At 36.9% G+C, this 16140-nt stretch overlaps 1 protein-coding gene across 1 annotated transcript; it reads right to left on the minus strand.

Moving 5' to 3' along the window:
• Positions 1-482: 482 nt before the first annotated feature.
• LOC114534605 (collagen alpha-1(XII) chain-like) lies at positions 483-11212 on the minus strand. Its single transcript, XM_028556066.1, has 7 exons — positions 11019-11212; positions 4582-4889; positions 3812-4103; positions 3111-3418; positions 2552-2846; positions 1859-2163; positions 483-1051 (listed from the first exon to the last, which is right to left on the minus strand). The coding sequence occupies exons 1-7, from the start codon at positions 11068-11070 to the stop codon at positions 764-766; spliced, it is 1848 nt and encodes a 615-aa protein (XP_028411867.1). The 5' UTR covers positions 11071-11212; the 3' UTR covers positions 483-763.
• Between the last annotated feature and the right edge of the window lie 4928 nt (positions 11213-16140).

Genomic DNA, 16140 nt, shown 5'->3' on the forward strand with positions numbered 1-16140 from the left:
ATTTCACGTTTTACTCTCACAAACCGCGTGCAGAGACCCAAAACATCCTTCTTTAACACATGAATGAGAAAGAACTTTTAACTTTGACAAATAATTGTGGAAATAAGCTGTAACACTAAAACGAGGCTACAAGGCCACGGCCGGAAGCCTCGTTCTTTAGTTCCACACTTATTATGTCAAAATGAAAAGTCCTTTTCATGCGTGTGTCGAAGAATAATGTTTTGTATCTTTACACATGGCTCGTGAGAGTAAAGGCTGTTTTCCACTTACGCGTTTTTCATACGCACGTAAACGCACGTTCACGCACGTCAAAGTCGAAATCCTTATACATGTTACCTTTGAAAAAAATAAGTGAATAAATCGAAGGAACTTCTGAGTTGTCTGCATATTTTAGTATGCATTAGTTGACCTAGATGTTAAATAATAAAAATTTAAAAGCATTTAAAAAACGCGTAAGTGGAAAGCAGCCTTAAAACTAGAAATCCACCTTATTTAAGGTGGTTCTAAATTTATAACGATAATGTTGTGACGTAATCATCGAAAGGGTCTATATTGGCTTTAAATAAACTCCATTTAACGTCAATATTATTGTCTATGGCACTATTGATTATTCTGAATTGTATACCCCAGTAACTATACTAGGTATGGACCGTTGAAAGAGAGAATTTGGTTTCGACTATCTCCAGTGTCCGTCTTGGGGTATTCAGAGATCAGTTTCCTTAGCGGCGACTCTATTTTACCACTCTAGGGCATTAACTCTGAATTACTTGCTTCTGCAAACAACTTTGACAAGGTCAGCGGCAATGTACTTCAGTTCGTCGAAACTTGACGTGTAGAAGTCGCTTGGACTAGACGAAATGCTACGAAGGAAATCCTTGTTTTCCTCCTCCGATTTCGAGTTGGCGATGTATACCGTCACGATGTGAACTCCCCGCTGTCTTAATTTTGCCGCGTTTTCCGAAGCCTGGGTCTGGTCATGCGCACCACCGTCGGCCACCAAGATTATCACGTTACTCACATCTGCTCTGTCACCATCGAAGCCATCGAATATCTAAAAAAAAGAAAGAAAAGGCATCAACGTTGAATGTCGTTTTGGGGAAAATATGTTTTTCTGTTAAAACTCATATGTAATGATATATAAATGACAACCGCATAATGGCTTACAAAAACAGAAGTGGTTTACGTATTTTGGTTTCCCGCTGACAACGTCGACTTCAAATTAAACAATTCTTTAACTGATAAAATAATAAGGACTTTTTGGAGACGCTCGTAATAACGCCTGCTTTGCCATTACGCGTATATTGTATCAGGCAGCCCAATAACAAGCGTGCGCCATCAATGTTTATCATGCTTTGTTAATTATGCCAAAATGATATATTCCGAATAAACTGAAGATTTGATATGTAATGTTTACAATCACGAGCGGCCGTGAGTGTTGTAAACAACTTGTGAAATGTATTAGAATATAAGATTTGACTAGTTTTGCAAATCAGTTGCAAACACTACAGATTGTTTTTTCGATACAACCGCTGGCGTTTGTAACTGATTTGCATATTTATCAATCTATTAAGGCGATTCTCCATTACCGTCCGCTTCATCCGCGCGGGCGAAGCGTCTTTTGAAAATCGGCCCATGAGACCATGACGGGTCTGAAAAACAAAGCGCGCATCACCCGCGCGGGCGGAGCGGACGTAATGGAGAATCGCCTTTAAATTTGTATGGGGTATACAGGGCGTGCATGTGACCTGATTCACGAAATTTAGTTGGGTATGATTTAATTTAATTATTCATGATCACAATACTATATATAATGCAAATTGCTTGTTTTTCACTGAATCATAGGGAATCATTTTCTTACCGAGCTATCCGCTAATTCCAGGGCATGACCTAACATCGTCCTTTTCCCCGCATGGTACACCATTTTGTGGATTGCACGGCTAATTTTCCTAGCTTGGTAATAACGGTCAAATCCAAATTCCGTCTTAGTCTTCCCTTGCTCGCTGAACTGAGTCAACGCAACACGATTGCTATCTTCGCCGACGTTCAGTTCCATCACAAGTTTTTGTAAAAATTTCTTCACCGTCCTAACATCTTGCCAACCAACGCTGGCTGACCCGTCCACGAGGAGTAGAATGTCGCGCTTCTGATGTGCGCATTGCATTGCTGAAATTTTATTGAATAGATTATATTAAACACGATAGAAAAAGATTAGGAAGCAAGCATGCCAATAAACAGAAAGCTAAACAAATTTTTTATGCATACTGATGTTCGATTCAAAACCATGACGTCTGGATGGAGTTTGTAGGGAGATTCAGCACGAAGACGTGAACGTCAAAGACGATGTGAAAATGGCGAATGGCGAATAAATGGCGTGATGCACCCAAATATGGACATGCCACGCCATTTACTCGCCATTTTCATGTCGTATTTGACGTTCACGTCCTCATGCTAAATCTCCCTATATTTCCCGCCGAGACTACGCCGAAGACCAGAATTCCTTAAGAATTCCCTAATTCTACTAAAGGCCTATTCCTCTGTTATACTCTCGTACTTTTGGGGGGTTTTGCAAAGCAAATCTCTGACGTCAGCGTTTTCACCAGATACGGTAGTTTCTTGAAATCTGCAGTAAAAACATTACTGGACTTTGAAGCCATCGCTCTAAGATCTTTTCTGAATGTCGCGACCGTCTCTTCTTCCCCCATCCCTATGGTTATGATCTGAACTCTTTTTTCGCGCAATTTCTTTGCCTCTTCGAGAGCCTTCTCTCTGTCACGTGCCTCCCCGTCGGTCAGGATGACGACAACATCCGAGACGTTTGGACGATATAAAACATTTTGAGGGAACACCTGGATGGTGGAGAACGATACGATAAATTTTAGTTACGAGATCCTGGTATAAATCGGCAGTGACGACCATCGAGTGATCAGCGGTGGATTTTCCTTAAAAAGAGTTGCAAATTAAAAGGTACAAGGATCAATTTGAAACACTTTAGTTTTTAGAATTCCATTCCTTCTGCGCTGAAAATTAAATTTCATCACCTCATGCGATCATAGATGACCAATCCCTTACTGATCTAGATTCAAATTTGAAGAAAATACTCGCTAACTAACCTTCGTGTTAACGATCTCCAGAGCATCTCCGGCGTCTGTCCCTCCTTCTTGATAAGGCATGTTTAAAATTGCTTCTTTAACCTCCTCGAATGTTTGGTGCTCACCCAAATTGAATTCAATTCTAGTTTTGATGCTGTGACTGAATTGTAGCAATCCAACATGGGTGCTGTGCCGGCCAACATCAAGCTCTTTGATGAGATGTATGAGAAAGTATTTCATTCTTTCAAAATACGACAGTTTAATGCTGCCCGAGCCATCCAGCACAAAAAACACGTCATGATTTTTTCGGACACATCCTTTAGTGGGATCTAGCACAAGTTAAATCATACCATTATTACGATATGTAAATTTTGTAGCCGTAGCTTGCGGTTGCGAAAAATGTTCGATTGAAATAAACCCTTGATTAGAAAATGTGACACGAAAAAATATACTCTTCGGGCTGCTTTCCACTGTCGCGTTTTTTGCACCTACGTGTGTATGCGTACGTGATAGCTTGTCCAACCCTGTGCATCCAACCCAATGCATCTATTCAATCGTTGATTCCATAACACTGAAACTCCTAGTTAACTCTGAAATACACTACTCTGATTGGCCAATTCTGTCCTTAGCTACAGTTCAAAGTTAACTATAGTGTTTTATACAACTCGCCCAAGAACCTCAAAGTGTAGACTGACTAAGGTAAATCAATAATCAATACTCACGCATTGCACGAGCCGACGGACAAATTCTCTTTTTCAACGTCCGTCTTAATTTCCTGTTCGACTGAAGTGTCAAGACATTCTCTGGTATTGATGCGACAGCTGTCAACTCATCCTTCACGTTCCACGCTATCTTCGTGGCTTGAGTGAACACGGTTATGATCTCGACATTTTTTTGCTTAAGTTTGTGAGCTTTGCGCAGAACATCTTCCAACTGGGTGGGAAGAAATCTGTTGGTAAAAACGATGAGAACATCGTTCACTTTCTTTCGGTCACCGTTTTTGTTGTTGAAAACCTGAACGTGTGAAAAAATAGCGTGAGCCATCACAACCAATTCTGTTTGCCGAAACTAGAAATCGTCATGTCAAATGACGTCATATAACGTGGATTTTTTACGTATGCCACTACGTCATGATTTGGAAGAAAAGTTTGTATCTCATGACGTCATACCAATGACAAAGACATCATGGTCCCAAAGGGTTCTGGAGTGTGAAATAAACCAGATGCGAGCGAACAAGTTGTAATCTTCATTCTTTTAAATCAATAATAAAACACGTCTTGTTTAATTCATGCAGTTTTTCCAGGATATGAAAAACGATTAATCGGATCCTCAATTTCTTATTAAAACAACCTCAGCCTTCAGTCTGAGAATTCTGCATAATTCTGCGTGTCTTTTGATATTTTTTTAACCTTACTCAATACATGTTAATTACAGCATATTCAGCAAGCCCATCCCAAAAACACACAAAGACTTATATAGTAACTAAACACACCTTCTTTTGTACAACTTCCAAAGCATACGCCATATCAGATTGTCTTCTCCCATGACATTTGAGCCGACCAATAGCATTGCTAAGTGAGTCAATTGAACCATATTGACCTAAGCTAATCTCGATTTTTGTTCTCTCTTTACGATCCGCTAAAAGCAAGCCAACGTGGGTCTTACCAAGACCCACATCCAGGCGAGACACGAAATTTTGTAGAAATGTTCTTATTTTGTCGAATTGAGCAGGATCGATTCGTCTTGATCCATCGACCACAATAAAAAGATCCTGCTTCCTGTGGGAACACCTTCGAGAGCCTGAAATATAACCGATTATATATTTCAATGATAGTTAGAAGACTTTCAATAGAGAGCTAGAATTTGAGGAGTAAAATAAGTTACCATTTGCAACAATTGGCGGCAAGAAATTTTTGTGCAAAACTTTTAACAACAATTGGGATGGTTAAATCGTAGTTTGGCCATTAACCTGTTTGTTAACATGTCACTAACTAGTTTAATGTACACCACTTTAAAAATTCACACAACTTTTCGATTTTGATGAATGATGCAGTAATTAAGGACTGTTTTGCTTTCAAAATGAATAATTTACATTCAACTTATACCAACTCAAAGAAAAATCATCAACTTTGCGTCAAATGCAACTTGCGACGTGAAAACACTCCATTTAAAACTTTTTTGATGTATTGCGATCAAAATGTCAAAGCAGTTAAAAATATTTATCAATCAGTCGGGCAAAGATTATTTGTTTTATATAAAGGATTTCTAGTAAACTCGACTTCTCACGAGCGTGGGAGGTCTTTACACCACAGGTCGCTGTGGGAACCAGGTATGTCGACCTCAAAATGCCGCCTCAATCTCGGACCTGAGCCTGCATTCCTTCGCGGAGGCATGGTGATGCTTTGGGAACACTAGTAAAATTCAAGCTTTGATTGTTTTTTTACCAATTCCTGAGCTATTCTTGTTCATTGCGTTCATCATTCATCGCGATCAACACGGCAGTTTCGTGCACCATTTAAGCTGCTTATTCCGGCGAGAAATTACCGCAAGAGAATATATGTAAAAAATCCAAAACAAAATTTATATGCGAACGTAGAAATAGTTCGAACTGGGAATTTTAATATTCGTCTTCTACTTTAGTACTTTATCAATACTTCAAAAAATGATTATATTATGAATCACGAAAAGTTCGAAAAGTATGTTTGTGGAGGTGGAAATTTGATTAGTTTGAATCTCGATTTCGAACGAAAAACAATTAATGTTATAACCACGACTATAAACCATCGTCGTTGTATTTTAACTAATAACCGTAAAATATGCTTATGAATAATATCGCCAGCTCTCACATGTATTTATTCACACGCTGCTCCTTACGTGGACGTAACCATGTTTACATATAATATGATGTTACGCGGAGGACTGGGGTGGAGTTCACTGCGATGATTTTACTGGTGAACTGATTTTCGTGCAAAATTTGCTGGTTTTCCCAGAGCCTCAGCAAGCGTCAGGGTTTGATGTCGCCGGCCCCACACGAGAACATGGGACGGTTTCATTTGATGAATAACTTGTAAACAATTGGGCTGGTGTGCAAATGGCGCCGTCAAATTAATCAATTCTATATTCAAACTTTTTTTCAACTTTTAATGATTCTATTAAACATGCGACCACATTTTCAAATTGTAATCAGAGCTGACCTTATAACTCTGTCGGCAGAGCCGAACGAGATACTAAATGAAATCGTGGATTTCATTTCAACAAATGTACCGATGTCTAACGTAATGAGAGCCGGGATCATGTCTCATAGAAACTGCACCAAAGCCAAGCCACAACAACGAATTAGTTGGGAAGAACACAATATAAACTTGTATTGTGGTTCTTTCCGGCCTTTGTAATGTTTATATTGCTATATTGTTATACACGTATAGGATAACACAAATAGGACTTTTCGGTTGCCATGTTACAATTGCGTTGGGGGCTCGATTTTGATGCATTTGTGACGCTTGCCGGAAAAACCTATTTAGTGCTTTTTCTTCACTGAAGTGAACTGTCACAATTTTAACCTAATTCAAGTGATATGTGAGCTAATAAAATGGCTGGAATAAGTGCTATATACTGAAACGAACACAAAGTGACAAAAAAGATCCTTCTGGATCTAAATATCTAAAGATCTAAAGCACTTCATAGTAGTAACCTATATATGTAGGGTATCCCGAATATAGTTTGTTCTTGATTGATTCATTGAAAAAGTCCTGGTTATGTGAATCATATACAAAGGGGAAGTTTCGCTTTATTCGGGCAAAGTTTAATGTTAATGAAATAGAAACCTATATTCAATAGTGGAAATAAATATATCGGAGGAAACATAAATTCGTGCCAACAAATTATAGCAGCTCCCAGTTAGGATGACTGGTATAAAGAGAGTTTTCTAGCTCATTTGAGAAAAATAAGATGAACTTTGACGAAAAAATGGGAGACAGGATAGTTGTGGAGGGAATAACTATAGAATTCCCTGCAATTATATACTAAGGAAAGGCTGGACAATAAAATAAAAAGTTATTGTAGAGTATGAATATGTTATTAGAATGAATATAGTAAACCTCGCTGCAGGTATTCTATAGTTGTGCCTTCGTAGAGTAATATATAGCTATATATAGCTAGATCGTATATAACTATATATATATAATTCTATCATGTTCATCAAAATTTAGACGACGAGCTTTCCGCATTTTTTGTTCACATCAAAATATTACTATATTGTTTCGATACTGAAAACTCTGCGAATTTGAATTTGATTTCATGTTTGTATATATACTTACTGGAGCCTAAACGATCATTTCTATAACCCCTGTACATGCATTGGTGTCAAAGCCTAGCCGCATGTGTATTTGTAAAGCATTCTTCAAAGTTTTGCACATTACAATAACAAAGACTCGGTAAAAAAATAAAAACAAACAATTGCCACAAATATATATTTAAAAGCACGATGTCTGTCTGCCTTTATAGTGTAATAATTATATGTATAATACATTTTCAGAAGGATTTCACCGCTATTAAAAGTCTTTCCGACCCGAAAAACCGTATCTTCGGCTTGAGTTTTCCAAACGAAAATTTAGCAAAAAGCTAATAGTGTCTGTTATGCATTTGATTGAGACTGAGAATTAGAGTTATTTAGGTTTCATTTGAAGTGATTCAAGCAGTTTCAGTCGAAACTTTCGACATTTATAAACACTCTGGTAAATAATCGCCAACGCTTTCTCTTTTATCTTTGTACAGGCTGAAAACTGAGTGGAGATTGACCTGTATATACCATATTATAATATAAGTTATATATATTGGTGACTTTTCGCATCACAGGTTACTTACACAGCTATATAAACAATCAATATCGCGCTTCTGTACTAAAGGAGCGTAATAAGGAGACCTATGACGGGTTTAATCGAGCTTAATCCGTGATTCTTTGGGCATAATGAAGTAGCAAACGGATTGTTTACCAGTAGTGTGTTAAAAAAATTTCGCACGGTTATTTTCAAGACCGATGGCAAAAATAGCTTTCACAAAGAGAAGTCTATTCCAAATTTAGCAAATAATAATCTCAGTTGAACTCCGAAAATATCTCTCAGCGGTTGGTCGGGCTGTATTTTTAATAACACTTTATACAAGGAATCCCCTTTGTATAATGACCATGATCCTAGGACGCTTCTAGACGTGATTTCACTATGTAATTTTGTAACGAGATGAAACGATGAAAGCATTTAGAAAATAGGCATTGAGTTGATATTAAGTACTTCATTTGAAAGGGAGTCTTAAGTCTTGATGACTCATTGCATCTCCAAGGAACGACAAGTCTCGCGTGATATTGTTTTTGTATAGCAAATAACGTTGGTAAATCATCCGGTGAGCGAGACAAAGGATGACCTTAGATCGCCCGTTGCTTCAAGCATAAAATACACCTGCATCGAAATATGGCGTCAATCTTTTCATACGTTAAACGTTTGTCATATTTTCCCACATTTACGGTGGTCACAACAACATTTTGTCACAGCAACTGTATGGCAAACGTTCATCGCAACAACAATACACGTTTCTCAAAACAAAGAGATTATGAAGTATTCATTTCCTGATATAAGGCAGGCATGAAGGCCATAGAATTATTTTATATTAAGCATTCTTTAAACGCTTTAGGTATAGAAAAAAAGATGAGAAAAAACCAGGGGAAATGCATGGAATTTGTAATTTCTACGCCCCTGTTGAGCGGCAAAACTTTGCAAAGCGTCTTCATGACGAATGAAAATTTTTCAACACGGGAAATATCATGCCGATCACGTATTTGTGAGAATTGTTTATCAATCACATCTGATTAGGATCGCAAGTCCTTATAAAGTTCTCAAAATCTAAATTTCGCAGAAAACTCTGGTAATGCTGTCGCAAAAGTGAAACAACATTTCTTTCGTTAATTACAAAAGAAAGACAAAACAATTGCGAATTCTCACCTGAATAAACAAAGTGAGACGGGTCTGGACAGAACATTAAGTCAGAGTCTAGTGCATGCAAACACATAGAATTATATATAGTCTATAAAAGATTTAATTAACTTCGGTATAGTCCCTATACTGCTATTTGATGTCGTAAAAAAACATGCAACGACTCCATGGAGAGATATTAAAAGTCGGTTAATTGTAGTCCTATTATGTAGACACTAAATTTATCAAAAATAATTTGATATATCAAGCAGATAATATATTTTGGTAAAATATATTTTTTATAGTCTTTATGAGTTACCAATATACATTTGCCTCAAGACAAAATACTTTTGTCCGTTCCTAAATGTGTGAACGTGTACAGATTTCGTACAGGGAATTGATCGATTGTGTAAAGCCTAAAGGTTTTATTTGTCCATGCATTTGAGAGACAAAATTAGCTAGCTATAAGGTACGATTTACCTTCTATCTTCATTCGTGCAAATAGGATGGCCCAAAATTTCGATATTCAATTAATATCATGTTTATTAAGCTCAAAAGCGGGAGTTTGATTTTGAAGCTCAAAAGTACAGAGTGCTAGCTGGCCTCGAGGAGGAGAGTTGCCTTTTTTTTCCAACTGTCTTTTGGTAGAGATTCACCTGATCATACTAATTAAGAACATGTGCGATCAATAATTTAATTCTATAGACGAATGGGTCTTTCAAATGCGGTAGCGCTGCATGTATAAAGTATATATATTTATTAGCTGACGTATCATTAAAGATTCCATGTATATGATCAATTTTTTACAAACATCATATACAAAGGCTGGGCAAACAGCAGTCAAAATGCATTAGTTACCATCACAAGAGTACCCTATAGTGGAGAGCGCACCTATATAAATATTTGTTTATATGTAACGACATGCAATGATATATGTTTTTTTATTTTCAACCGGATTTTGGGCCAGCCGTGTCTAGACAGTATATTTAAACATATAAAGCCGTTTGAATTACCGTCAGACTTTCGCAATTTATATATTCAGTTCAAGAATTCCCCTCACCTTGTTCAGGCAGTTCTGCCAGACGGCACAACATTTTTGGCCCAAAGTTTGAATAATATATTACAGCCACGCTGATTCAACTACCCCAACACGGTTTACTTAAAGCCATATAGCTAACCTTCGTGAAATCCAGACATAAAGCGTATTTGCTATCCTGAATGTTTGCAAGAAATGAATCAGGTTTTTTGTCAATGAAGAGTATAAATGCATGATATATCCCCAAGCGATGGAGATTTGTGTCCTACGCACGCAATTTCGTTTTACCAATCACGAATTTAGGAGGAAATGAGTTTGTTTAACCTAGACGGTAGAATTAAACTGCATGGGACGTAGCGTAGTATATGATTTTGTGACTTCATGTAATAGATCCTGTAGCTTCGAAGAAGACAGGAAAGATTGTCATATAAATTCGGAAACTCCTCAAACAAAGAATTGTTGATCCTTTAGTGATCATGTTCGGCTAACGATCACAGTAACGACCTAATAACCTGTGGGCATAAGCATAACATCTTTGATATTCAATTATAGCATCGCAAAAGTGTAAAGCTTACGTGAAAGTTCGCAACAAAACGAGGTATAATTGAGGCATTAAACAAGATCGAAAATTGCTCGGTGAAATTCAGGTCATGTACAAACTCTAAAACTCCAAGGTGAATGTCGAGATAACACAATTTCGTTCAGCACAGACGGTACAGCCTTCCTAGTACTCTTTGTTAACATTTTTCTAACCCAGAACTCGTTACGTGTTAAACAAATTGGGAATCGGTTGTATGTCGTGCAATCGTACCTGGATGTGACTTGATGTTATATACATATAAACCGCAAATCCGGCTGTAATATAAACTAACAAACGCTATGTAAATATTAATATACAATGTATACAGTGATTTATCACAGATTTTAACCCACCTTCCGCCACAGCGAGGAGAAACGTCAAGGCATAGATCCCAAAAGCAAACATCGTCGAACGAAAGAGGTTACAGACAGCGGAATGCTAGCTTTCTTGCCAAGCGCTGTTAGTTTAAATACATTCAAATTCTTTGTCCAGCGTACCGGCCTTCCGGAGTACCTAGCCACTTGTTTGAACAAGTTACGCGGTTGTATCAATATTTTAGGCATGCATACATTTGAATGTTTAATGGCGCATTAGGGAAAGCAAAACAAGTAGGCTTTATGTCGGCGCGTGATAAGAATCAAACACGATTTGGGTGGTATTTTGGCACGGGAGAAAGATTTTACGCATCGTAGAATAGCTACATGGAAATTTCAATGACCACTTTAGCCTTTTACAAACCGCACTATTGAAACCATTATGGAATAAAGAAACAACATTTCTCCTGCGTTATATAACTAATAACGTTGATATATTTTAGTAAGCTTTGCGTTCTAAGTTCAACATTAATTGTTTTTAGTCTACGGAGAGTATTTTCATAATGTCCGTAGTTACCGTATATGGTTTTCACATGGTAACAAAATACCGTTTAAAGCATTTGTTTTGTCTATATATATCATTAAATTGCAAGATATCTCAGAAGCTTAAATTAACGTCCTCTTTTAATATTAAACTATATGTTTATAAATAATTATATATGATTTCATGTAATTGCTTGCATATATGAACTTAGTTTCTGGTCAACATCGTTCCGGTCACATGGCAAATGCACGCGCACCTATAATATGCATGCATGTGCATGGCATATACACAAACGAACTATACACAATTTAGGCATTCTAAAGTGAGCACGTGGTTCATTATTATCATTCATAGCTGGCGCGATAATTATACCTCAATATTATATATTGACCGAAGGCTATATCAAATTACCTAAGATTGAAATATTAACTGGGAACTTTTTTTGAGGTTCACACACTTGTCGTGTTGAAATGCGAAGTGTAGTGGAATTGATTCAGTTTTTCTCTACTAAATATGGCGCGTATTCCTATAGGAGTCTTCTAGTCGCGAATATTTACTGTTCATGCACGTATGTTAATTTCAGTTTTTTTTATTCTTTGCCAGACTGTGAAATGATTGCTTTGTAATGATCGAAACCCCCCATCGAAGGAAGGTAACTCAAAGGGTGGCATTTGCGTTCATTTATCGTTAAGCGATAAAGTGTCATATTCCGTTTTCGAGGAAGTCGTCAGCTTGAAGAGCTCATGCTCCATAAGTTTCAGTCAAAGGTGCAAATTGAAAAGTAAAAATGTTTTGTTGGCATTGAAACGTAAGCTCAACATGTCGTCTATTACCCATATAAAGGCATTATTGCGGTTAATGCACTTCCAACGAAAAAAAAAGCTTTAAAACAAACATCGGAAATTATCAAATAAAACATAATTAGACGTAATTATTGTGTATATGAACAGTTTTGCCGACATAAAACCAAATGCATTGACCATTTGACCTGCTTTGTCACGAAGCCTGTATACTGAATCGAAACAAATTAGTCAGTGAGTTGTTTTATGTATTTTGTCTAGAATGCAGTTTTTTACCAAAGCTTTTTAACGTATAATTAATGAAATTTTTCATTAGTAATTTATAAAACGTAGTGTCAATGCATGATATTTACATCCAGTCTGAGTTTGAGAAAATATCACTTTCAACGTTGACATTCTCTATCACTTCCAACTTCGATCGCAAGCCTGAATGCTTGTCGGAATTTATTTATCATTTGTTTAAGAAAATAAGAGATATCTGGCACAGTTTTTGAATCATTGGTATTTGCAAAGGGGCCCGACCTAAAATTTTGTGCCCTGTGGTGAATATCATTTTGATCAAAAACTGGAGAACAAACGACAAACTCTGGACGTTTCTATATCATGTTTTTATCCTGAGTATAGACATGCATGTAACTGACTGAACCCCATTAGATCGAGAGAATCTACCAGACTATACATACATACATACAATAGCTACTTATCATGAGTATCCAAAATTGGCAGTAATTCTGCAATATATTATGTTCTGAAAATTTCTCGTACAAAGGTCGAAGGAATCCTTCTCGCCAGAAGAAAACAACTGACCAACAACATTTAGACCACTGCATGATCTGAGAACTACTTGTGTGCATATTATAATGCATGCATCCATTATATGCAGGATAAAATTATATCATTTATATGGTTGAAACTCTATAGGCAGCCATGTTGGTGTGGTCACACATAATGTACAGCGGCATCGATAATATGTCCGAAGATTGTCGCGTAAATTCTGAAGTACTGGGAAAGGTAACGGTAATACGGCTTGGATACAAATTAGTCCCCATGCATTACGTCTTTTTAATTCGCTTCAAATTTGCCAATAATTAATGCACGAGGTCACGCCAGAATGGCCGCCTTCGTCTTTTGCCTTCCGAAACGCCTTCTATGCGAAGACATTTGCTTGATATGTTATTTTGAAACTGTATCAACAGACGTGAAGTTGCCAGCTCATTAGAAATATTCCGACTTCAAATGTAACTCATTCGATTCAAAAACACTAGAAATAACCGCTTTCGTGTGGCCCACATAAGCACTTGACATTTCGTAAAAACAAGATTCCTATTAAAACTCCAAGGCATGTATTATAATATCATGTGGCCATTTGTATCTTCTTAGTGAAGAGCGCGGGAACAAAATTCTATAGCTAAAACGTGACAACATCCAACGTCAACAGCAGACTTAGTTAAACTCGTATCCGAAACTCGTATTTTTAAGTTACATGCACTCAGCACTCCGCATTTCTACAGATACCTGTGTAACAGAGCTGATATCATCGATTCTTTCAGCTGTCTCCCTGCGGGTATTTACGTGTAATATCGGCATGTTTTTGCCAAGGGTTTTGATCTGGAAAAGAAAGGAACTTTCATATATCCGGTACGTAAAAATAAGCAAGATATTACTCAAGCAGCCGTGCAGTTATACGACAAGTACTTTTCAACAGAAGAAACTTCTTTCACCAATTTGCATTGGAAGTAGAGTCGTTTTAAGGGTGCACTTGGCGCTTAATGGACTTATAAGGGTATTTTATTGGAAAGAATACGCGACATTATGTGTTATTGCTTATATAGACACATGCATGTTGCTGAGGAAAACGGCAATTGCTGCATTGGCATATATTCAAGTTCTCCATTCTTAGTCAAGTATCTAAATATTTTGAAAATTCTTTCATTGCAGGAGAGTAACAAAAATGTCTTCCACATCAATCTAAATATACATTTCGGGAAATGAAAACATTCCGTGTCTCGCACACATTGTTCATGCGGACACTTACTGCCAAGGGAATTTTCGAGCCCGTATGGAATGTATAGGGGGGGGGAATTAAACACACCCACGGATTAACTTTCATTTTTTGTGTCTCATTTCTACTTTTTTCCCATTGGCATCGCATACACAGTAACATTTTGCACAGTCCGAACTGCAATTTTGAAATGCTATATGTTTAAACACTACAACACGATTTTGGTTTGTCATTCTTCAGTAAAAATGAATATATAAATGATTTTATGCCTCAAAACAATCATACGAGATTTGGTCTACAATTAGAATTACATATATGACAGACAGTCGCTTTAATCCTACTAGGGGCCAGTTGTATAAAAGACAAGTTAACTTTTAACTGTAGTTAAGGACAGAATTGGCAAATCAGACTCGCGTATTTAATTCTGAGTTAACTATAGGATTAAATCATATATGCAAAATGTATAATTAAAGAGTTTTATACAACCGACCCCAGGACTTTGTGAACAAATGTTTGGGACATATTATGGTTGATATATAGGAAACATGCATGTTCGAGTATGGTAATATTGCAATTCAATAATGATACTGAAACGACGGAAACCTCTAATTTATTATATTTAACAAGTAAATATACTTCGCTGGCCTCAAAATTTCAAATATATGAATTATACTGAAAAGGCAAGCAAAACATTGTTGCTAATTTAGTTGAAGTGATGTGGCCAAATTGCCCGTAAAAATTGCATTGAAATGACTATATTGAGTTGTTTTTTTTAAATTTCCCTACCATTGTTTTGTGTTGATTGATCTTAATTACTTTTTAGAATGGTTCCTTATGCTTGTGAAATTATGCATGACCAAAAGCTATATCGAATCCAATATCGTAGCTACTTTTCATTTTTAAGCCTCCTACAAACACTGTAAAGCAGAATTCGTTAAAATTTTATTTTGAAGTAGTTTGAAATATCGATTTTTCATCGACGGTCAATTCTGCATGCTTTCTACCGTACAGACGAAAAGAAAAACTAGCAATTGATTATTTCTGCATGGTTTGTGGTATAACTCAGCCGGTATTTCGCCAGAACATTAAGCCTCGGCTACAGGGGCGATTTTTGACGGCGATCTTCTCCTTTTGGTGTATGCTATTAAGTAAATTTAACAGAATAGGTTACTTTACTTCGTCCAGCTTATACACACTGCGTACATAGTTCACACAATTACACTCAAATGGCGGAAAGGTTCAAAATGGAGAACAAAATAATCTATTTATTGAACAATTAAGCTGAAATATATCAAGTTAAAAGGGGAGGTATAGATAGGTATAGGAGGACATATATAACAGCATGATTGCGTTAAAAATGAAACTATTTCTTCAGTAGTAATCATTAACTAGCTATATCGATCGCAACATCGTTTTCAACGTTGTCGAGTTGTAAGAAATTTGATCGTACTGAGTATATGTAGACAGTCTTTATACTTGAAATGGTATAAGTATAACAGTCATCCGTGATAACACAGGACAGGTCACTCCATATATAATATATAGTATACGTTGACTGAAGACAGACGTTCATTTCCGCCAAATACAAGACTGCAAGGGAGGAAAAATAGGAGCGTTAAACACTTGAAGTAAGACGTCCACACATAACCGCGATTTTGGCATCGCTTTGGAGTTTGGAGTACACATTCGAGTGAAAAAACTTTAAAAGAGGAAGTATTGAGTTTTTGATGTAGATGACAGAACTCCGGAACTCAGGGTTTGGTCCATCACTAGGGCGGGGATTGAAAACAAACACATACATGCCGCGTACCTATA

Source organism: Dendronephthya gigantea, unplaced genomic scaffold, assembly GCF_004324835.1.
Source record: "Dendronephthya gigantea isolate DGI-Jeju-01 unplaced genomic scaffold, DenGig_1.0 000103F, whole genome shotgun sequence".
Lineage (NCBI taxonomy): Eukaryota > Metazoa > Cnidaria > Anthozoa > Malacalcyonacea > Nephtheidae > Dendronephthya > Dendronephthya gigantea.